The sequence below is a fragment of the Emys orbicularis genome, chromosome 1, assembly GCF_028017835.1.
Source record: "Emys orbicularis isolate rEmyOrb1 chromosome 1, rEmyOrb1.hap1, whole genome shotgun sequence".
NCBI lineage: Eukaryota > Metazoa > Chordata > Testudines > Emydidae > Emys > Emys orbicularis.
In genome coordinates, this window is record NC_088683.1 from 363,176,399 (window position 1) to 363,199,767 (window position 23,369).

At 55.3% G+C, this 23,369-nt stretch overlaps 1 protein-coding gene across 1 annotated transcript in view; it reads left to right on the forward strand.

Annotated features, from left to right (window-relative positions):
* Nucleotides 1-262: 262 nt before the first annotated feature.
* XNDC1N (XRCC1 N-terminal domain containing 1, N-terminal like) overlaps nucleotides 263-23,369 on the forward strand; it is a 43,349-nt gene continuing 20,242 nt past the window's right edge. Inside the window, exons 1-13 of the mRNA XM_065397831.1 lie at nucleotides 263-307; nucleotides 782-920; nucleotides 1,563-1,718; nucleotides 2,468-2,625; nucleotides 3,056-3,132; nucleotides 3,923-4,149; nucleotides 4,309-4,483; nucleotides 5,733-5,851; nucleotides 8,190-8,392; nucleotides 18,049-18,741; nucleotides 20,134-20,340; nucleotides 20,802-20,966; nucleotides 21,882-22,056. Of these exons, the coding sequence (XP_065253903.1) occupies nucleotides 263-307; nucleotides 782-920; nucleotides 1,563-1,718; nucleotides 2,468-2,625; nucleotides 3,056-3,132; nucleotides 3,923-4,149; nucleotides 4,309-4,483; nucleotides 5,733-5,851; nucleotides 8,190-8,392; nucleotides 18,049-18,741; nucleotides 20,134-20,340; nucleotides 20,802-20,966; nucleotides 21,882-22,056 (2,539 nt within the window). The remainder of the gene's footprint in view (nucleotides 308-781; nucleotides 921-1,562; nucleotides 1,719-2,467; nucleotides 2,626-3,055; nucleotides 3,133-3,922; nucleotides 4,150-4,308; nucleotides 4,484-5,732; nucleotides 5,852-8,189; nucleotides 8,393-18,048; nucleotides 18,742-20,133; nucleotides 20,341-20,801; nucleotides 20,967-21,881; nucleotides 22,057-23,369) is intronic.

The window sequence follows — 23,369 nt, forward strand, 5'->3', positions numbered from 1 at the left end:
ATCTCCTTCAGTGAAAGCAGAGGGAGGATCATAAATGTTCAGTGAAATTCAAATCCACTTTTATTGCTGGCTGCGAAAACACAGCCCTTGGCAAATGTGCCCAAAGTGAGACCAAGTGGAAACGGCTCCAATCTCTGTAAAGAACCAGATTCTGTCTGTGATTCTGCCAGTCGCTGACGGACCAGATGGAGTGAGAGAGTGTTTCCGGGAAACTCAGAGGAACCTTGGAGCAGGCAGCTGGGAGTTTTCTGAAGAATCAGAAATGGCTCCAGTTAAAATCAACCATGTGGTGTCCTTCACCTCTCAGGTAATAATAATGCTTTTCATCTTCAATTGCAGTTCTTTAATTGGACACGAGGGGGTGCTACATTTTGTTGCAGAACGCTGCATACCCTAGTACTGAGAGATCCTTGAATGGAATGCCTTATAGAAATTGAGGGTCTGATCCTCCGTTGGTATAAACTGACATAGATCCAGATTTCCCCACTTTACACCAGCTGAGGATCTGGCCTGGAAAGTGTTGTGAATTGGATACAGTATTCTTCCTGCCGTAAACTGTTGTATAATGTTTCTGTGTGCTGGTAGGCATCTACCACACTTCACCCCAGCAGTGGCTGCATTTCAGCAGTAGGTAAGGTCTGACCCTTTTGTAAAATCTGTAATGTGCTTTCAGATCATTACTAGAGAACAGTAACTATTGCTGACCCCCCCTACTTCTATCCCCACCCCTCTACTAAGCACCGTGCTTCTGCTTTCTCCCCTCCCCACTGGTTTGGTGCAGGACCCCAGGTATCCAGTGGAGAATCTGCTGCGCGACGATGGCATTCACCCTTGGCTGAGCTGCCCCCAGGATCGGAGCAGGCAGCTGAAAGTGGAGCTGCAGCTGGAACGGGCTAGTCCTATTGGCTACATAGACGTAGGTATGAGAGAGGGAGAAACCGAGACCCCCGACCCCTTGGGGGCAGTCTAACCTGCAAATCTCTCTGGGGTCTCCTGCAACGCCACCGTGCTTGTCTCTACGCTTGAAGGGCTTGTCTTCCGAGGAATTCAGAGGTTTCTAACTACTTCCCCATACTACCATGGTAACACTGTGCACTTGTCTCTTGTCACAGCTGTCCCTGTTTTACTGATGGAGAAACTGAGGCACAGTGAGGGGAGGTGACTTGCCCAAGTGAGACAGTGGCGGGGCTGGGAAATCGCCTGACTGCTAGTCCCCTTTCTAACTAGCTGGCCACAAGGAGAAAGTCTCTCCCAGTTAGCAAAATGCTCACCCCATATCTCGTGCCAATGGGTCAGTCTCTGCCACATGCCGGGATACAGGTCCCTGGGGTGCAGATTAGAACAACATCCCTCCTCAAAGCCGCCATTGCTGCTGGTGCCTGGCGGGCCTCTTGTGGGTGCTCCCCGCAGAGAGTGAACAGCCCTGCTCGCTTCCCATTGCGCCGGGTGGCTCCCCAGCCAGCTCTTTGGGGCTCCGGTCTCAGTGCCCAGATCTGGCTGATCAGAGCTGAGGGAGGTTCAGCTGCTCCGACTGGGCCTGACCTTTGCCCCTCCACACGCAGGGAACTGCGGCTGTGCCTTCCTCCAGGTGGACGTGGGGCGCTCCTCCTGGCCGCTGGACCAGCCCTATGTTACCCTGGTGCCCAGCACTACGCTGATGACGCCGGCTGACTCGAAGCTGGACAGGAACCGCTCTGGGGTCCGGATGTTTAAAGAGGGTAAAGGGGGCCCCGCTCACAGGAGTGGCTGCGGGTCACTGGCTGGGTATCATTTTGATTAAGGCTCATGACTGGTGGTGCATCATGCCTGCCCTTCTAAGCCCTGTTCTAGCAAGTAATCACATTTCATGATGGGAGTTCATCCCATCTCCAGGGCTGCCTTCTCTCCAGGTATTCACTCGGGCCCCGCGTGATAGGATCCGGGTACCTGAACTGGTCACCCCTGTGCCTGTACGTGTACAGTTGCCCTGGGCGTTATTTTTTCTTCCTCTGAATCAACAAGTATTGGCCACTGAGACAGGATTAGGTGGACCATTGGCGGGAGCTGGGGAAGTAGCCTGGATGGTCCTGATGCGTTGATCTGGTTTGTCATGTGGGGGGAGAGGGGGCTCAGTCAGGGTGTTCCCAGGATGGATTAGGTGTGGTGGCGAGCTGGGGTCCCTGTGGTTGGATCTGGCGCTGTGGGGAGTGGAGGTCCCAGCGGTTAGAGCTGGGGTGGTGGAGTACCAGTTGGGACGGTCCCAGTGGTTGGATTTGGGGAGCTGTGGTCCCAGGGATTGGATCTGGTGTGGCGGGGCAGTGGACTCCCAGGCGGGACGGTCCCAGTGGTTGGATCTGTGGAGCTGGGGCCCCATGGTTGGATGTGGGGTGGCAGGGCCATGTTCCTGTGTTGACTGCAAGGCCGTTAGAAGGCGGCAGCGTCTCGCTCCAGGAGTGAAGCTGCCCATCTGCTCCTGCTCTGTCCCCAGGGGATTTCCTAGCGGCGGCACTGGGCGAGAAGTGGGATCGCGTGAGGATCACCTGCAGCCAGCCCTTCAACAAGCAGGCCCAATTTGGCCTCTCATTCATCCACATCCGCACCCCGTTGGACCCCGATCACAGCCAGGCGGCTCCAGCTCCGCCCCAGGTCAGGGCCTGCGAGGGATCCCCATGCTCCTTGGGCGAGGGGGTCTGGGGCGGCAGAAGGAGGTCTCTTGTTGGTGCTGAGGCTGGTGCTCTCGCCGCTTGGTCACAGTGGGGATAGGCCAGTGGCCTGCTCAGCCCGCCCGGCCCGGCTCCTGGGTGCTGCGTGGCCTATGCAGTCGAGTGTGCCAGGTTCAGAGGGGGAGGATGCCTGTCCATCCTCTAGCTGTCTGACGGGGACCAGTGCAGGATTGTTCCTGTGTTATGTGCTCTAGGGCACTGGCCATGGGGGTGGGCTGGATGGGGCTTGGGGGTCTCTTCTCTCTCTACTGCTACTGGTTCTCTGCGCGCGCTGGCTCGGGGGGGGGGGGGGGGGGGCTGGGGGATATCTCCCATGAGAGCAGGGCTCTGAGCTGTGTTTCCCTCTCCCCCAGACGGGTCTCGAGCCCGCAGCCAGCCCCTGGCTCGCCAGCCCCGCCTTTCGCAGGACATTTTTCCCGGAGGTGCAGCCGTAAGTATCCTCAGGGGAGCAATCACCCTTCAGAGGGAGGGGCTGCGTCTTGGAGCTGTGGGGCTGGGCCAAAGGCAGTGGCATGCGTGGCTTCCCCTCCCTCCTGGGGCTGTCACGGTGCCAGTGACATTCGCATGGGAGCTGCTACTATGGCTCCCAGCTGGGGGCTTGCCAACCCCCTTCCAGTGGCTCAGGCTGGGAGGAACCCTTGGTCCTAGTGATTGCTTCCCCTCCCAGGATCCCTCTCCTCTCCCGGCACTGCCTCTCTCAGTGCGCTGTCCCCATCGACTGGGCAGGACGGCCAGGCTGCCACTCGGGGCTGCTCCAGGGGGCTGTTCTCCGCCAGCTGGATCTAGCCCTGTGCTGTGTCCTGAGCTGGACAGGAGCTGAGGGCCCGAAACACCTATGGAAGCTCATGGGCTCTGTGCCCGCTTGTTCCGCTGGCGCTGGGAGCAAGCCCCTAGGATGCCCTCCAGGCCAAAGCCATCATGAATGGCAGCCTCTTCCAGCTGGAGTCTCCCACCCCTCCCCACGGACAAGCCCCTCCTGCTACCATTGTATCCTAGCTCGGGGTCACCGCAGGATAGACTGACCCGCACGCCCAGCTGTGGGGTGGGTGGGGGTCCGGGCCAAAGTCCTGATCACTCCCTGAGCTGCTGCTGGAAGGGATGTGCTATTGGCCCTGGGGGAGATCCCTTCCAGAGTTGGGAGCAGGGAGTGTCCGTCCTGTTCAGGGGTGTTCCCTGGCCAGTTGGCAGGAATCACTGGGTCTCTGGCTCTCTCTGCCCAGGAGCAAGGGGGAGGAGGAGGAACTGAAGAGCCGACTGCAGCTGCTGGAGCCCAGCTGTGGGCCTCATCCCCGCAGCCCGACCTGTCTCAGCCGGACAGCCAGGATGGTGCTGTCAGCGGCCCAGTCGCGCAGCCGCACTCTCCCGCCGGGCCCCAGCGCCACCTCTTTGGCCGCTGAGAGATCGGGGAGCAGCCGGGGACAGCAGAGTGAAGATCCAGCCGTGAACCGTGAGTCGGTTGCAGCCGTGTGGGGACTCGAGTGGGATCCCCCAAGCTCCTTCTCTGCCCAGCTGAGCTGGGGATACTGCAGCCCTCTCCAAAGCTGTCCTGCCCCCTCGGGTGGGATCAGCAGCTGTTCTTCTGGCACGCGCTCCCGTAATGATCCAGAGAGCGATGGACATCTGGGAGGACCTGGCATGGTGCCCTCTGCCCAGCTGGCGAAAAGCACTCACGGGGCCCCACTGCTGGAAGTGCTGCCTACGGACCACGAGGGGCTTGGTTGGATCCTGGGCTTCTGGAATATGCCCAGGCAGCTAATGGGGAATGTCTCCCTCTGCCCCGGGTAAGGCCTGCTCTGTCAGTCCCCAGCCAACAGAGGGATGAGGTCTCACCGTTGCTGGGAAGATGAGCACTATTTGGTCCCATCCAGGCTGACCCTCCCCACAGCCAAGGCAGGACTGGCCCTACGCTCTCTGGCGGAGCCCCCAGCTGGCCCATCTCTTCCCTAGAGGCAGGCACCAAAGGCTGTGAAACCGTTCTGATCTCTGGGCTGGTGACAGCCCTCAGAGATGGGCTTTCCACTGGGAGACTGTCCCACAGGAGGAGCTCTCGCTGTCGGCAGCTTCTGTTCCATTTCCTCCCTTTGCTCTTCGTTCCAGCCCCCTCCTGCTCTAGCCAGCTCCCCTCTCTCCTTGGGGTCTCGACCCTCCTAGCGCAGAGCTCATGCCGCCCCAAGATAGCTAAGCACCATCAGCCCCTGATCCCCTGGTGCAGACTCCATGGGCTGGGCTTACCTGGTGTCCATCTCAGCCAGTGAATCATGTCCCTCCCCCATGTGTTCGTGGCTCAGCATCGCCATTCAGAACTGCTGCTTGTTGATTCTGGAGCATGGGAAGCTCCCCGTCTCCAGTCCCACCAAACCACCTGCCAGTGGCACGTCTGCATGTGTTGGTGCCAACTTGGCTTGGCTGTGTGGCCTGGTGGGCGGAGCCTTGGGCTGGGACTCAGGAGACCTGGGTTCTATTCTCAGAACTGCTGCTGGGTGACCTTGGGCAAGTCATTTCCCCTCCTGTTGCCTCAGTTTCCCCATCTGTGAAATGGGGACAGCGATCCCAACCTGCTTTGTAAAGCTCTATCCAGGAGCTAGGTACAATGCTGCTGCTGGTTATTCTCCAGGCCCTGTGCAGGATGTCCATGACGCTCCACCCCTGAGAAGGGTCCGGGTGAAGCCAAGCAGGAGACGAAGATCGCAAGGCACCGCAGGGAGGTAACGGATCAGCCCTGTTGTGTTCCCCTTAACCCTCCAAATGTCCCAGTTCCCCCTTCGGAGCCCAGCTGGCAGCTCCTTCTCTGAGCCAGTGTCCCAGCCCACGCAGAGCCTTCCTGGGGCTCTCCTCTGGGTCTCCATCACAGCCAGTGGGTGCGTAGGACGGGATAGCAGGAATGGGGCGATCCTGGTCCTTCCAGCTGCCGCCTCTGGTGTGTCTCAACAGGCAGGGCAGCTTCTCTGAGCCTGGGTTACCCTTTGGGGTGCGAGGGCAAAGGATGCTGCAAACTGGAGAAACAGCTGCTCCTGAAATCTCTCTCTGCAGGTCAATGCCCAGGCCTGGTACCCAGGGAGGAAGAGCCAGGAGCCGGGGAGGAAGGTCCAGCAAGCTGGATGATGGTGGAGAGGCAGGCGGGGAGATGGGCACATGCCCCATCTGTGCAGGTGAGTGTTCTGGGGTGCGGGCTAGAGCTGCTGCCAGCTATAACGAGTGCCTTAGAGCATGTCCTCCTGCCTAAATCGCTCTCTTTGGAAGGCCCTTTGGGTCTGTCGCACACACGCTGGATCTGTGTGGCTCAAAGGATCCACCCCTGAGATGCAGCCGGCTCTTGGGTCGAGCACGGGAGGCCCCTCCATTAACTCAGCTGGTCGTAAAAAAGAGTGATGTGATCCCTGCCCATCTGGTGGGTTTGCGATCAGTGGGGTGTTCAGCTTGGCGTCTCGCCTGATTCTGTCTCCAGAGCTGGACTCAAAGAAGAGGGTGAGCATAGACTTCAAGGCGAGAGGGGACCGTTGTATCTGTCTAGTTTGATATGCAAACTGGCCAAAGAAACTCACCCCAGGGGTCCAGCATCCAGCCCAGTAACTTGGTATTGACCTAGAGCAGGGTACTCAGACCTCAGTGGTTCAGGAGCCAAATTAGTGACCAACATTACCCAAAAGAGCCACCGTCGTGTGAATTCAGCTCTTCCTTTACTTCAGTACTATAGAGTCAGATTTAAACAGCGGGATGGGGAAATATTTAGCTTTTATCTCTATATATTATTCTCACAGCAAAATGACTGACCAAATGTTGTTATTTTAACAACTACAATTGGTTAATAACGTAGTAAAAGCATCCTGATGGGTTAATAACGTAGATTGGTTAATTCAATCACAGTGTTTTAATATCGTGTGCTGCACAAAGCCGCAAGGGACACATTAAAGAGCCAGTTGCGGCTTGCGAGCCTCAGTGTGAGTATCTCTGAACGAGCGTGTATCTCTAGGGTCTGTTCACACTGCCAGGGGAGGTGTGACGGAAGCGTGGGTAGGCAGACCTGTGCCATCTTTAATCCAGCTCACGTGAGTAACAATAGCAGTGAAGATCCAGCAGCACGGGCTAACGACTGGGGATGTACTCTCGCTGCTAGCCCCTGCTGCCGTATCTTCACTACTGTTATTACGCGGGCTAGCTGGATGAAAGCTAGCGCAGCCTGCCTACCCGTGCTACAATCACACCTTCACTTGCCGTGTAGATGGGCCATTAGAGAGACAGCCAGTCTGGATTGTTGTTACTCTGACCACTATGGGGTGTCTCAAAGGCAGAGGCTCACGCGCCGCCCTTAAAACACCAGTAATGGCTCAGTTCCACTCCCATTACCTTTTACTGCTGTGAGGGATTTCTCTCTCTCCCGTCTTAGTCACAGCCTTGCCGCCTTTATTCAATTCTTTGCAGGGACGTGGACTAGAAAGATGACCTCCTGAGGTCCCTTCCAGCCCTGCGTTTCTCTGATTCAAACTTGGGCCTGGTCTACACTGGGGGGGGAATCGATCTAAGTTACGCAACTTCAGCTACGTGAATAACGTAGCTGAAGTCGACATACTTATATCGACTTACCATGGTGTCTTCACCGCGGTGAGTCGACTGCTGCCGCTCCCCTGTCAACTCTGCCTGCGCCTCTTGCCGAGCTGGAGTACAGGAGTTGATGGGAGATCGCTTGGGGGTCGATTTATCGCGTATAGACTAGATGCAATAAATCGACCCCCGCTGGATCGATCGCTGCCCGCCGATCCGGCGTAGTGAAGACATACCCTGGCTTACCTAAAAAGTATCCACTTAAATCCATACTTGGGCGCCCCAGTGGCTTGATTTTCAGAGCAGCCAAGCGCCCAGCAGTTCAGCCGGCTTCAGCCACACCTGCTTAAGGAGACCCAAAGGGGCGTAGGGAGGTGAGGTTGGTTTCAGTGCCCATGGTTTGTTTGCGGAGGCTGTCGAACACATGGAACCAGGGTTTGAGCTCGGAGGCAGGCTGCAACTACACTCCACTGACCTGATTCTCCCCCAGCACTTTCAATTAGCTATGGGAGCCTTCGCTGCTCTTCAACAGCTGACGGGGTGCCACCCCAGAGGTGGCTGCATTTCAACGGCTGGTGAATGTATACAGTGGCTTGGGCTCCTTCAGAATGAAAGCTCTGCTCTAGGAATTATTTTGGGACAGTTCGCTGGCCGGTGTTATACAGGAGGTCAGAGCAGGTGATCCCAATGGTCCCGTCTGGCCTTGGAATTTATGAGAAGCACTGTATACATGTTGATTGTTGTAAAGTAATAAACTGCACTCTGTTCATGCTACTGCCCTCTCCTGGCTGGAATCAGAACTGCCCAGTTATGCGGTAGGCCCTATACTAGGAACAGCTGACCGAGATCGAGTGGCAAGGGCCTGGGGTCCCAAGTTCTAACCTTGCTCTCAGCCTGAAGCCCCAGATGGCCCTGGGTTAGCTCTGCTGTCGTCTCTCCTCGCTGCAGGCTGCTTCAGCACAGATCTCCTTCCTGTTCACGCCTCCACCTGTGGGGAAGATGGCTCCCTTCCAGACACCGCCTGGCCATCCCCGCCACGGGAAGATCCCCGGCGCGAGGAGCCCCCCGAGGCTTGGGTGCCGTGCCCCATCTGTGAGTTCCGGTTCAGCACAGCAGAGGTGGAGAGGCATGCCAGCACCTGTGGGGAGCAGGCAGGAGCCCTGGAGACCTCCCACTCCTGGCTGTGGGTGGAATAAGGCTGGCAGGGCCAAGCCGGGCCGTAGAGACACAACGCTGGCACACGCCCCCCTATCGCCCCATCAGCCCCGTATTGAGGTATCCCTGTGTCTGAGCCTTAGGGTCACTCTGCTCAGCTGGGTTGGAGCCTCCTTTGGACTGGGGCCATCGCCGTCATGGTGACACTGGGACACAGGCCCCATGCCATGGGCATCCTGGAATGCGTTCAGCCCTGGGGCAACTCCATTGACTTCAGAAGGATCACACCAGGGATGGTCTAGGAGCTGTACGGCACAGCTCAATGGTCCTGCCCCAGATTGCTTACAACCTAAGCGTATGACAAGAGACAACAGACGGAGACAGACTGAAGGGGGAGCACAAGGAAACAAAGACTGTATTAGCCAGCACGGCAGGCGGGGGTCTCAGCACATCAGTAGCCTGACCACTGTCAAGTTTTTTGTCAGCCTCACAGCAAAGGAGAGTTGAGGGGGGATTGGAAGGAGGACAATGATGACTCAGCCAGAGCCAGGCAGACGGACACATTCACATACACCTGTGATGTAGGGATGGACTGTTTGCAGTGTTGGTGGAGCTATGTAGGTCCCATATTAGAGAGACAAGGTGCGGGAGGAGCTACCTTTTATAGGACCAACGTCTGGTTGGTCAGAGAGACAGGCTTTCGAGCCCCACAGAGTTCTTCTTCAGGTCTGGGAAAGGCACTTTGAGTGTCACAGCTAAATACAAGGTGGGACAGGTTGTTAAGTATAAGGAGTTAACACATGTTGCAAGAGACCATTCCAGGTGAAGTGGGCAGCTAACTCCTCTGCAGTCACATGCCAAGGGAGGCTTAGCGGGTTATGGATTGTTGTAATGAGCCATAAATCCAGTGTCTTTATCAAATCTGTAATTTTTGGTGTCTAGCAAAGTTAAGAACATAAAAATGGCCAGACTGGGTCAGACCAATGGTCCATCTAGCCCAGTATACTGTTTTCCGACAGCGGCCAATGCCAGGTGCCCCAGAGGGAATGAACAGAACAGGGCAATTATCAAGTGATCCATCCACTGTCGTCCATTCCCAGCTTCTGGAAAACAGAGGCTAGGGACGCCATCCCTGCCCATCCTAGCTAATAGCCATTAATGGACCGATCCTCCATGAATTTATTCTTTTTTTTTTTTTTTTTTTTTACCCTCTTAGTCTTGGCCATCACAACATCCTCTAGCAAAGAGTTCCACAGGTTGACTGTGCGTAGTGTGAAGAAATACTTCCTTTTGTTTTAAACCTGCTGCGTATTAATTACATTTGGTGACCCCTGTTCTTGTGTCATGTGAAGGGGTAAATAATACTTCCTTATCTACTTTCTCCGCACCAGTCATGATTTTATAGATCTCAATCATATCCCCCCTTCATCATCTATTTTCCAAGCTGAAAAGTCCCAGTCTTATTAATCTCTCCTCATATGGAAGCTGTTCCATACTCCTAATCATTTTTGTTGTCCTCTTTTGAAACTTTTCCAATTCCAATATATCTTTTTTGAGATGGAACGACCATCTGCACGCAGTATTCAAGATGTTAGGAATTTAAGCTCCCAGGCTCGCCTTTGGAAGGTGTTGTGCAGGTTTCCTTGGAGGATGGGAATTGAGAGGTCAGATACAGAGTGAATGTTTTATGAAAAGTGTCTCATTTCCCCCATGTAGTTGTTATGGGGGGCGAGCTTGGGTGGCTGGCCTGAAGCATCCACGCTGCTATTTGTCGTGTGCTGGCTCTGGCGAAGCTAGAGTGCGTCTGTCTACCTGTCTGTCTACCCAAGGTGACAGGTAGGTAGGAACAGAAGCAGGGACCCCACTTAGAGGGAGGACAGCCTTGTGGTTAAGGCACTGGCCTAGGGCCCAGGTGCTCTGGGTTCTAGTCCCAGTGCTGCTGCCTTGGGTCTATCACGTTATCTCCCTGTGCCTCAATTCCCATCTGTGAAATGGGGATGACAATAAAGCTCTTCAGGGCAGGGCAATGCCTGTTAGCATGTGCAGTGCCTAGCACAGTGGGACCTTGATCTCAGTGGAGGCCTGTAAGTGCTACTTCAGTACATGTAATAAGGGCTCCCATTCCCTGCATGTAACTCGTAGGACGCATTGCCGTGTGGGTCACACTGAACTGAATTCCCAGGAATAGGGGATCTCCACCCCATGTTGTTACGGGTAGATCCGGAATGGTTCCCTGCTACTGCCCACCGTTCACTTGCAGAAGGGCGGTCGGTAATTTACAGGCAAACACACAGACACAGCTGCGTCCTGATTCTCTGGGGAGCCGACACGTCTCGTTGGCACCGGCAGAGAGGAGAGAAGGAAGCATTGAGAGACATTCATCCTACACTGCAAAGCTGATGCGGTTTAGGCATGGCTGGTTAGTGCTGATATTTAGCAGAGCTAAAGCATTGTGTCTCTTGTCCTGTCCCATGCTAAGCCAATCCATGTTAGGACCCAGCTGGCCCCCAGATGTTTAAGAGCCTTGCTTTAACTAACAGACTAGTTCTCAAAGATCTGGGGAGCACTGGAAGCTGCAGGGTCCTGCTAGGGCATCGGCAGCTGTGTCTGTGGTAGTGCAGTCGGTCTCCAAGCAGGGATGTTTTTTGTCAGCTGTTGGCCAGTCCACGGCTCTAAGATTCCAGAGGCTAAACTAAGATAACCAAGCACCTCTCTGATTGCTGAGCAGCTGCTTCACATCTGTCAGCTGTTCTTTGGCATCAGTCCAACCATGATCAAATTTCCAGATGATGCAAAATCAGGGGATGGGAGCAAACGTGCAGGTGGCCAGAACCCAAACTAAAGAGACCTGGAGAGATCAGAGCGGAGGGGGCTGTAGGCAGCGAGGGACACTTGATCCTAGTAAGAATAAAGTCCTTTAATCAGGGAGGAGCTCACTGGGCCATTAATACTGATTTTCAATAAGTCTTGGAGCACTGGGGAAGTTCTTCTAGGGGAATGCAAGAAAGCTAATGTTGGGCCAATATTTAAAAAGGGTACATGGGATGACTTGGGTAATTATAGGCCTGTCAGCCTGACATCAGTCCTGGGAAAGAGAATGGAGCGGCTGAAATGGGACTCAATTAATAAAGAATTAAAGGAGGGTAATGTAATTAATGCCCATCAAATGAGTGTATGGACAATAGATTTTAAACTAACTTGATATCTTTTTTTTTTATGAGATTACAAATTTGGTTGATAAAGGTAATATAGTGTTAGGCATTTGACATGGTACTACATGACATTTTGATTGAAAACTAGAGTGCTATAAAATGAACGTGGCCCACATTAAATGGATTAATAGTTGGCTAGCTGCTAGATCTCAAAATGTAATTGTAAATGGGGACTCATCGAACGGGTGTGTTTCTACTGGAAGCCCGCAGGTATTGGTTCTTGGCCCTATGCGATTTAAGATTTTTATCGATGACCTAGAAGAAAACATAAAATCATCACTGATAAAATTGCAGATGACCCACAAACTGGAGGCATGGTACATAATGAAGAGGACAGGTCACTCATACAGAGATATCTGGATCGCTTGGTAAACTGGGCACAAGCAAACAATCTGCGTTTTAATAAAGCTAAATGTAAATGTCTCCATTTAGAAAGAAAGCATGCAGGCTGTACTTCCAGGCTGAGGGACGCTATCCTGGGAAGCAGCGACTCTGAAAAAGAGTTGGGGGTCATAGTGGATAATCAGCTGAACATGAGGTCCCAGTGCGATGCTGTGGCCTGAAAGACTAATGCAATCCCTGGGATGTATTACCAGGGGAATCTCGAGTAGGAGAAGAGAGGTTATTTTACTTCTGGTGCGAGCACTGCTGGAATCCTGTGTCTGGTTCTGGTGCCACAATTCAAGAAGAATGATACATTGGAGAGGGTCCAGAGAAGAGCCATGAGAATGATTAAAGGATTAGAAAACCTGCCTGATAGTGATAGACTCAAGGAGCTCAGTCTGTTTAGCTCAACAAAGAGAAGGTTAAGGGGTGACTTGATCACAATCTATAAGTGCCTACGTGGGGAACAAATATTGAATAATGGGCTCTTCACTCTGGCAGCAGCCTAAGGTCTAACATGATCCAATGGCTGGAAGTGGAAGCTAGACAAATTCAGACCGAAAATAAGGCGTGAATTAACAGTACAAGTAATTAACCATTGGAACGATTTACCCAGGGTCATGGTGGATTCTCCAGCACTGACAATTTTTAAATCAATAGTGGTGGTTTTTCTAAAAGCTCTGCTCTAGGAATGATTGCGAGGCAGTTTTCTGGCCTGTGCTATCCAGGTGTCAGGCAAGGTGATCACACTGATCCTATCTGGTCTTGGAATCTGAGATAAACCCGGATACTGAATGTGAGGGATGTACCCCAGCAGCCAAGCCCATCCTCTTCATGCTCTCCGGAGAGGCCTGTTGGATCTAAGCAAGGAGTTCATTTGCTGCAGGGAAAGGATTAGGGTGTGAAAAGGAGAGAGAGAGAGAGACTGACAGACAGAGGAAAGAAAAACAACCAGAGAAAAACACCTGTAGTTTCCCCGCAGCAGCGTGGGAGGGCGGTTGCTGATGTCCTCATTAATTTCGCCCTCTGGGTGCCTGGAGCGGCCCTGCTCTCTGGGGAAGGGGCAGGTGGGTCCTGCTGCTCTTACCTGGTCATACCCATGCCAGGGACAAACAAGACTTCATCTTGTCCTGGAGGGTGAATGGAGGAAGGAAATAAGACGCCAGCTGCTGCCCAGGTGGAGGGAAAAGGGCTGGAATTGGAGCTTCCTGGGCTGAGCCGTGGCACAGTTTGGGACTTCATCTTGTGGATGTGAATGGCCTTGGGCAATGGCTCTGAGCCAAAGCTTCTCCCACTGGTGACCAGGGCCCTGAGCATCCTCCAGCCCTCTCTCCAGCTGGCTGCTTCTAGGCAAGGAGCGACCGGCACAGCGGAGTGATCTGCTGACCAGGGCTGGCCATGGAGAGCGTCATGGTGAGTAACAGAGTTCTCTTTGTAACAGCCCTGCCATGGTGAGACCCGCCTTGCTTGCCCTGTACCAGCGTTGGGCCCACACGGTGCCCCGTGAGGTAATGCTCCGAGAAGGAGCAGGGAAAATTGGTAGGAAGGTTGAACAGCGTGGTGCTGGCCACTTAAGACGGGCTGGTCCTCAGAGAGAGGGTCCTCGGCTCAGGTCTCACCCGGTCTATGGCATGTGGGTGGCACACGGAGATCACGCGCTAAGGGGCTTCTCAGCCACTGTGATCTTCAGAGCGCTTTGTGAGAGGCCCTCTCCTGGGTCCCTCTGCTTTCCCCACAACCGCACAGCTGGCTGAAGAGCTCCGTGAAGGGCTCCATGGAGCGGCCAGTGACCTATGAACCGGAGCAGGAGAACCCTGGGGCGAAGAGTTGGTAAAAGCTGATGGTCTGTTCAGAGCTGCGCAGGGAGGGCACGCAGGAGAGTTGGAAAAGCATTGGGAAGCACAAAGCGATCTGTCAGACTGGGCATGAGGGGAATGCAGTTGGCTGGGCAGCCAGGATCACCTCTCCTCCCCATTATATCCTGGGTTCCCCTGCCCTGCTTTCCCACCTTCCCCGGGGGTTCAGTTAAAGAAGCGCGCTTGGGCATTTAAAAGATGGAGTGGGGCAAGAGAGAGGCATGGATGATTCCGGGATGGGCGATGGTTTCTGCACCAAGTCTGAGACCGCACAGGACCAAGCCATCATTGGAGTTGCAGCAGGCATGGTCTGGCCCCTCAAATCCCTGGCTTGAATCATATCACAGCTGGCTCAGCCCTGTGGGGGGAGGGATAGCTCAGTGGTTTGAGCATTGGCCTGCTAAACCCACGGTTGTGAGTTCAACCCTTGAGGGGGCCATTTAAGGATCTGGGGCGAAAATCTGTCTAGGGATTGGTCCTGCTTTGAGCAGGGGGTTGGACTAGATGACCTCCTGAGGTCTTTTCCAACCCTGATATTCTATGATTCATCCTTCCAAGGGGCTGCAGAGGTACTGACTTCCAGGCAGTGTGTGGCTGGATCTTGCTGGTTCCGCCTGGGTTTTAAGGACCCAGGGGGAGGGAGGTACAGTCCGTTGATCTGGGAGCTAGGAACTCCTGCCTTCTAATCCCATCTCTGCTGCTAAATCTCTTGCACCTCGATCTCCACATCTCTAAAATGGGGCCAATGAACTAATGTCCAGGCCTGGGGTGAATTTTAAGGATTTGATATTGGTAACATGCTTTGAATTCATGCTTGTAAGTGGTGGGGATTTGCTCGGGAACCCTTATCCAAAATATCCCCCACCCCCTAATGCACACAGTTGTACTGTGCTCTGCTCAGCTGCTTCCCTCCACCCCAGAGGTGGCTGCATTTTAGTGGTGCTGTATGTTACACATCGAGGTGCTTTGGAGTCCATCTGGACAGGAGCATCTAGAAATATAAAATGAATATGTTGTCCTGTGTATTTAGTTACTGTTAATAACCCAACCTCAGAGGTGAAAATATTGATCAGTCACACTCGAAAGAAGCGGAGGACACTGCAGAAGTTCTGGGGTTAACAGGAAAGCTACTTCTCTCTCTCTCGCTCTCTCTCGCTCTCTGTTTGTGCAACAGGTAATGATGCAACAGCTTAACCATGTGAGCAGCTGCCCCCTTGAACATGGGACATTCTTTTTGCAATCCCAGACTGTACCTCTGTCCTTCCCCACAGACCTGCTTCTGTGTCATTTGCAAGTGACGGAGATCAGGTATACTGAGGTTCTGGACTGTGAGAAGTCTATGGAGGGCTGGTCTGATGAGATGGCTCATGTGCCACTGTAGGCAATCTGTGACTGCTAGTAGCAAATGTCCCCAGCGGTCGCTGATGGGATGCTAGATGGGGAGGGCTCTGAGTTACTACAGAGAATTCTTTCCCAGGTGTCTGGCTGGTGAGTCTTGCCCATATGCTCAGGGTCTAACTGATCCCCCTATTTGGGGTCAGGAAGGAATTTCCCCCAGGTCAGATTGGCAGAGACCCTGGAGGGGGTTTCACCTTCCTCTGCAGCATGGGGCACGGGTCACTTGCTGGTTTGAATTAGTGTAAATGGTGGATTGTCTGTAACTTGAAGTCTTTAAACCATGATTTGAGGACGTCAGTAACTAAGCCAGAGTTTAGGGGTCTATTCCAGGAGTGGGTGGGCGAGGTTCTGTGGCCTGTGATGTGCAGGAGGTCAGACTAGATGATCACGCTGGTTCCTTCTGGCCTTAAAGGCTGCGTTAATTACAGTGATCTCCCCATGCCACCTTTCTGTGTAGTGCTACTATAGCCCATTTAGATCTCTGACATTCTCGGAGTTTAATTCCCCCCTTTTTACAGATGGGAAAAGGCACAGAGCAGGGACGTGGGCACAGAGCAGGGACGTGACTTGCCCCACAACACCTAGTGAGTCAATTGCAGAGCTGGGAACAGAACCTAGCTCTCCTGACTTCTCCGATCCCTGAGATCACTTAGCCAATGTGACAGGCTGAATTATTCTCCAGCCAGAGCTCCTTTGCAACTAGTTCCTTGCAAATGGTCGAGTACCAAGCTGAGTTGGTTAGTTCCAATTGGGTGCTGAAGTCACATGGCATTGTTTATCTTACCTGATTGGATGAGCATCACTCTCACAATCAGGTGCCCGGTGCAGATAGTCCCGTGGAATTCACTCCTTCACCTCTTCTGTTCCTTGTACACATTCCTAGGACGTGAGCACGACAGGGACTTAGATATGAACCAAATGATACAGCCTGCTCCCATCCTCCCAGCAGGGTTTGAACCTCAGAATACCAGTGCCACAGCACAGCCCCCCTACCACTTGAGCTAAAGGAGTGACTCCATTTGCTGGCAGTGGTGGTAGGCTGTTATCCTTCAGGTGAACCAGCCTCTAGAGAGCCTGTACCCAACTCTGCCACTGTGAATGCTCTCTGAACTGTTCTCCCCACCGCAGGCTGTTGCTGTATCTGGCAGGGCCCTTCTGAGCAGCTGTTCCTGAGCCCGGCACCCAGCCCCCACCTTGTTTTTTGTTCTTTAAAGAGCATCACTGGCTGGTTTCCAGCCCCATTTGGCTCTAATGCAGTCGAGGTGCTGTGAAATATCCAAGCTGTGAATTCAATCAGGCGTGCTTAATGAAGCCTGGGGAGCTAATTAGCCAGCAGGTAATTAGTCAGTGCCACCACGTTTCTCCCCAGGCAGCGTGTGTTATGTTAAGCTGGGAGCTGCAATCTGAGCCTGGAAGGGGAGGATGAATGGAAAGAGGGGTTCCCAGCCAGCAACAGGTCTCTCTCATCCCCCCTTCCAACATACTTCTGCTTCCCGCCATTGCTGCTGCTCGGCAGCTAGAGTGGCAGCGAGGAGCCGAGGGGGCGAGGCTGGGTCTGAAAAGAGCTGCTGGATCCAAAATGAGAGAGCGCGGTGGGTGAGGAGGTGGCCTGGAACGGCCTGGCTAGCTGGGGGAATTTCAGTTCCCTGACTCGGGTTCTGATATCTTGTGTGCAAGGCCCTGGACAGGGGTTTGCCTCGGCTGCAGACTCCGGGGGCAAGACCTCGTGCACGTCCCTTAATCTCTCTCCCCATCTGTAAAGGGGAAGAATAAAACTTCAGCTTCCTCTCTCTGTCTTGTCCCTTTAAGCTGTAAACTCTTGGATGCAGGGACTGGCTGTGGGTACGTACAGCACCTAGCATGGGGGGGGGGGAGGGATCTCACCGGGGGCCTCTTAGCACTGAGGTAAAACAACAACAATCCAATGGTGGCAAGGGCTGACGGTATAGGGGACAGAAGGGAAAGTTCAAGCCAGCCCAGTCTCCCCAGCAGCAGCCCGGCCCTCCTAAATGGGAAAGAACCACTGGACGCCAGAAGCTCCAGCCCGTATCCTTGAGCCGAATTCATGGTTGGGTAGCTCCAACCAAGTGACAGCCGCAGGGAGGTACTGGGTTCTGCTCTCAGGTACGTCCCTGGAGTAATTCCACAGACCTCAATGGAGCGACTCTGGCTTCGCTCCAGCATAACTGAGAGCCAGATACAGCCAGGTTACCTCGGTTTGCGAGTTCTCCAGGCATAGCCGTCCTGCAGACCTCAGGATGCAACTAGCTACTCCTAGGAGGGACGAGATCTGATGGCTAAATCGGGACTGAGATTCAGGATGTCTGGGCTTCTCTCTGGGAGGAAAAGTGCTCTAGTGGCTAGAGCAGGAGGTGGAATTCAGAACGCCTGGGTGCAGCTGGCCACGCTCCAGGGATTTGGGTTCACCGGGGATTTGGGTTTTTGTTCCAATTTGGAATGAAAGCAAATTTCCTGAAATTTCCTGGCAACCTGGAGATCCCTAAAAATGCCATTTCCAACCCCCCACACTACGGCGTTGGTGAAAGATGCATGTGAAATGGACTGTCTGTGGCTGTTATTGCCTAGCACGCGTGAAACTGAGGAGAGCATCAATTTTGCTCAGCAGAAAGGAGCTTGCCATTCTCAGGCAGCCCAAACCCCAGCTCTAGCCAGGGCTCCAGCAGCTTGTGGGCTCCTTTCCAAGGAGCTGGTGCTGTGAGCCTGCCAGCGGCAGAGCCCTGGCTCCAGGTGGGGGTTCCATAGAGGCAGGCCCACCACTGTGCCACTTTCTGCCCCTCGCAGCAACCCAGCTGGAGGGAGATAGTCAACAGGAAGCTGAGGTTCCCCAGCGAGCTCCTCGACACCATCCAGGAGGGGGACCTGTTGCGGGTGCAGCAGCTGCTGCAGGGGAGCGACGGGATCCTGCAGCAGCAGGCCGACAGTGAGGACCGCGCGTGGCGGGAAGCCCTCAACCTGGCCATCCGCGTGGGCGGTGGGGAGATCACTGGGACCCTGCTGCGCTACGTCAAGTTCGACTTCCGCCAGATCCACGAGGCCCTGCTGGTCGCCGTGGACACCAACCAGCCCCAGGTGGTGAAGCTGCTGCTGGACCGGCTGGACCAGGAAAAGAGCATCAAGATGGACATCAAGTCCTTCTCCTTGGCCTTCTTCGACCGCTCCATCGACAACGCCCGCTTCGCCCCCGGCGTGACGCCGCTCACCCTGGCCTGCGAGAAGGACCTCTACGAGATCGTGGACATGCTGGTGCAGAAAGGCCACGCCATCCCCCGGCCCCACAAGATCTCCTGCACCTGCCTGGAGTGCAGCAACGGCCGCAAGTATGACCTGCTCAAGTTTTCCCTCTTCCGCATCAACACCTACAAGGGCATCGCCAGCCGGGCCTACCTCTCCATCGCCAGCGAGGATGCCATGCTGACCGCCTTCAAGCTCAGCCGGGAGCTGCAGCGCCTCTCCTGCAAGGAGCCGGAGTTCAAGGTGAGGCTCTCCGCGGTCTCCATGCCAAGGCTGGGGTCTTGGTTCCACTCTCCGTCCATCCTTGTTCTGCGGGTAGCCGTGGTTCTGTGCTCAGAATACAGGGTTCCACCTCCCCTGGGGTGACGGGTCTGCAGGACCCAGGGAGCGAAGAGAGGCAGGTGCAACATGCTAGATTTCAGTGGCGTTACACCTGCTTCTACCAGCTCTGAATTTGGACCCTGGGGGTTTAACACAGTCATCGTCCCTCCCCAGTGTGAGCCGGGGGAGGGGGAGGGGGGAGAACGAATTTTGCCTCCCCCGAAGGTGTGCAGGACTCCGCTGCGGCGCCTCCTGCTGGTCATCTCAGGAATTAGCTGTTCCAGCCTCTGGAGCGCCCTCTGCAGGCCGGTGTCCCGCTGCCGCGGGCCCCTGTGTCCCTCCCAGGACCTGGTGCCCCTTTACCCTGGGGCTGCCCTCTGGCAATACCCCCACCAGTCTCTATGGGTCTCCCCTCTCTGGGAAACCCCCAACCCTCTATCTCCACCTTGCCTCAGTCTGGGCTACTGCCAGTCATCACCAAGCCCCTGGTCACTGGGGCAGACTGCAGTGTAAAAGCCACTCATCATAGGCAAGGGGGTTCGGACCTGCTGCCTTCCTCTGCCTCCCAGTGTCTCTATGGGCCTTGGACCAGGCCCTGCAGCCTGGGGAGTTGCCAGCCTGGAGCTCCCCTGCCTCTCCCCAGCCCAGCCCTGCCTCACTCCCAGTCCCCTTTCTGCAGGCAGCCAGGCCCTGCTCTCTCCTAGCCTGGAGAGAGACTCCCCTTGGGCCTCTGGCTCACAGCCTTTTTATACAGGCCAGCTGGGGCCTGATTGGGGCGTGGCCCAGCTGTGGCTGCTTCCCCAATCAGCCCAGCTTTTCCCCTGCCATAGCCCTCTCCCAGGGCTGTTTTAAGCCCTTCAGGGCAGGAGCGGGGTAATCACCCCGCTACACCCCTGATTCCACTCCAGGGAGATGTTCAAACATGTGCATCCTGGAACCCACGGGAGCCGAATCCTCTATTGAACCTGGCTGAGATATTTGCCGCTCTCCCACCCTGCAGCAGGGAGTTCCACAGGTTAATTGTACATATGTAAATTTGCAGCCCTCTCATTCTGAGCACCCCTTGTTGTGCTGTTATGGGAGGGACCCCACAGAAATGGCCCCTCTTGACTACGGTCATACAGTCATAGAAATGTAGGCCTGGAAGGGAGTTTGAGAGGTCAGCAAGTCCAGCCCCCTGCGCAAATAAAGGAGGCAAAGCCATGACCGACCAGAGACAAAGAGCACAAGGAAAACCCTTGCAGCAGTAGAAGGTGATGGGACCTGTGCTCAGGTACTGTCCCCTTGCCCCACCCGCCTGTCCCCCTCCCGCAGCCAGAGTACCTCAGCCTGGAGCTCCTGAGCCAGGAGTTTGCCTTTGAGCTGCTGGGGATGTGCCGTAACCAGAGCGAGGTGACAGCCGTGCTGAACGACCTGGGGGACAGCGAGGAGGAGGAGGAGGAGCTGGACAGCCAGGCCTTCGAGGAGGGCATCCCCAACCTCGCCCGGCTCCGGCTGGCCGTCAACTACAACCAGAAGAAGGTGAGTCCAGGGAGGAGACTGGGAGGCTTTGGCGTCCCTAGGCGGCGCTCAGCACTGAGCCAATACCTCAGCATAAGACTAGGGGGTGCCGCAGGCACAGTCTTTCAGATGAGATGTCACTAACGATCCCTGGGAGTCAGGGTGTGAACCCCGGAGTCCTGGTTCCAGGGTGCACCATTCCTCTCTAAATTCCCCCTCGGATATCACTTGGATGTGGGATCATCCTTCACCCCATGCCCATAGCCCTTGTGCAGTGCAGCTATGCAGCGGCTAAACCATGTGCCACCCAAGAGGTGGCTGCATGTCACTGGTAGGTCAGGGCTCCTTAGAAACAGAGTGCCTGTGTACGGCTTTGGGACCTTTTGGGCTGAAAGGGCTGGGGCAACAGAAAGCTACCGGTGGCTATAAATATTTTTGTTCCGAACCGCCTGACCTCCTCCCCTCTTGTCCTTCCGGATCAGTTTGTTGCCCATCCCATCTGCCAACAAGTGCTCTCGTCCATCTGGTGCGGGAACCTGTCGGGCTGGCGCGGGAGCAACACGCTCTGGAAGTTCTTTGTCTCCTGTTCCATCTTCCTGACCATGCCCCTCCTGTGCCTGGTGTACTGGATTGCCCCGAAGTCACGGGTGAGCAGCCTGCCAGGCCACGATGGGACCCAACAAGGGGGCAGATTCTCCCACATCTGCTACTGCAGGGTTCTTGCACCTCCTTCTGGTGCAGCCGGTGCTGGGCCCTCAGAGACCGGAGACTAGCTAGAGAGACCTCGGGTCTCATCCGAGCTGGCAATCCCTACGTGCCCATGGAAACTTGATTGCAATTCTGCTGATTTCTCTCCCTAGAACTGAGCCAACAGTGTGGGGGTGGGAATTATCCACCCATATCCCATGAATTTGAACTCCACTATATCTCTGCCCCTTCTGAGTTCATTCTCCATTGTTCCAGCACTTCAGATTTGCTGCTGCAAATGCTCACGTAGGGGGAGTTTTATGCTTAAATATTCCCCCTCGCTCAACTGTATGTTGCAGATTGGGGCCCAATCTGCTCGGGGAGATCCTTGCACAACACACTGGCTAAGAGTGTGTCATGGCCTCCACTAGCATCTGCTTCACTGTAGGGTAACAGCCTACTATTGCTGTCTGCTAATAGAGTCCCTCTGTTAGCTCTACGTGGTGGTGCTGATGACCCAAGGAGAGGGGGTCACTGCATCTGTGCAGCCCCCCTCAGTGAGTTCAATGGGTCCCTGTGCAGGCCAGGATGAGCGTGGGGCTGTGGGTCTCTGCCCTCCGGAGGGGGAATTGGCAGCTGTGGGACTCTTTGCAGCCCTAAGGCTTGCCGCTGCCTGTGCATAGAATATCAGGGTTGGAAGGGACCTCAGGAGGTCATCTAGTCCAACCTCCTGCTCAAAGCAGGGCCAATCCCCAACTATTTTTTTGCCCCAAATCCCTAAATGGCCCCCTCAAGGATTGAACTCGCAACCCTGGGTTTAGCAGGCCAATGCTCAAACCACTGAGCTATCCTTCCCCCCGTCCATCCCTGGGCAGGTTGGCAAAATGCTGAAGATCCCAGTGATCAAGTTCCTCCTCCACTCGGCCTCGTATCTCTGGTTTCTGATCTTTCTGCTGGTGGAGTCCTTGTTCCTGGAGCACAAGCATCACATCTTCTTGGGACGCAATCAGACCGTGTGGGAGAACTCCCTGCACATGGTCTGGGTGGCTGGTAGGTCGCGGGAAGAGCTGCCGGCCAGAGTCCAGCCGTCCCTGTCGCCTGGCAGGGAGGGGCGTTGGCAGGGGACTACATAAGCACAGGATTCAAGGAGAAGCAGGTGGCTGCTGCTGTCTTAAGTAGGATGCCTAGGCCCTGTGTCAACTGTCTGCACCCCAGGGAATCCCACCCTCTGGGCACAGTCCCCCCCTGCTCCCCAATCCCTCTGGGCACAGCCCCCCTGCCTCCCCGAATCCCTCTAGGCACAGCCCCCCTGCCTCCCCGAATCCCTCTGGGCACAGACCCCCCAATCCCTCTGGGCGCAGCCCCCCTGCCTCTGAATCCCTCTGGGCGCCACTCCCCTGCCCCCCCCAATCCCTCTGGGCGCAGCCCCTCTGACCTCCGAATCCCTCTGGGAACAGCCCCCCCCATCTCTCTGGGCACAGCCCCTCCACCTCTGAATCCCTCTGGGCACAGTCTCCCCGCCCCCAATCCCAATGCGTAGCAGCGGGGGCCGGGTTGAGAGGCGTGAAGGGGGGGTTCCCTCTCCAGGGCTGATTGAATTCTTGCCGCCTCTGCTGAGACGGCCAGCACGGGGCCTGGTGGCGGTTCCTAGAAGGACACGCGCCCGTCTGGAGCTGGACCGAGACCTCTCACTGCCCGCTCTGAAGCCAGCACAGAGGCAGCAGCTGTTAATAATCTGCAGTCCCAAATCCAGCCCCCAGAAGGGCTTTGTGTCCCTAAGTCTTCTCAGCTCCGACGTAGACAGGAGGTTTCAGGGCAGACAGACGTGGGGAGAGAAATTAGCCTCCAGCAGGCAACACTGTCTGACCATGCCTGGCCCCAGGGCTCTGGGGAAGAGAGAACAGCTGGGTGGAGCTGGCTTGGCAGGAATGAGTTGGGTGATGGTTTCCCTGGCTCTGGTACGATGCGATAATCAATTAGCTCTGAGGGGAGCCGCACTTTCCCATTGGAATCGGCTGAGCTGAGCCCCTAGGGTCAGACTCCTCCCGTGAGCACCAGCAGCGATCGCCTGCCGCAGGCTCTGTGCTCCCGGGGTTGTTTCTGTTTAAGCCCGGTGCCCAAGGGGCTGCTGGATGCAGGTGGTGGGAGGGGATCCTGAGAAGAGCAGCGATGGGGATGAAAGGGCTGGAGGCCCCGATCCGTGGGGAAGGGGTAAGAGAACTAAGGGCTGGATGCTGCATCAGTTGCAGTCAATGGTGAAACCCGCCCCATGGGGGCAAGGCTGGGCGCTGGGTCAGTCTAGGGCTTGGGAGCGGCCTGCAGATCTCTCCAGGGTGCGAATCCCTGAGGGGGGGGGGAGAGGG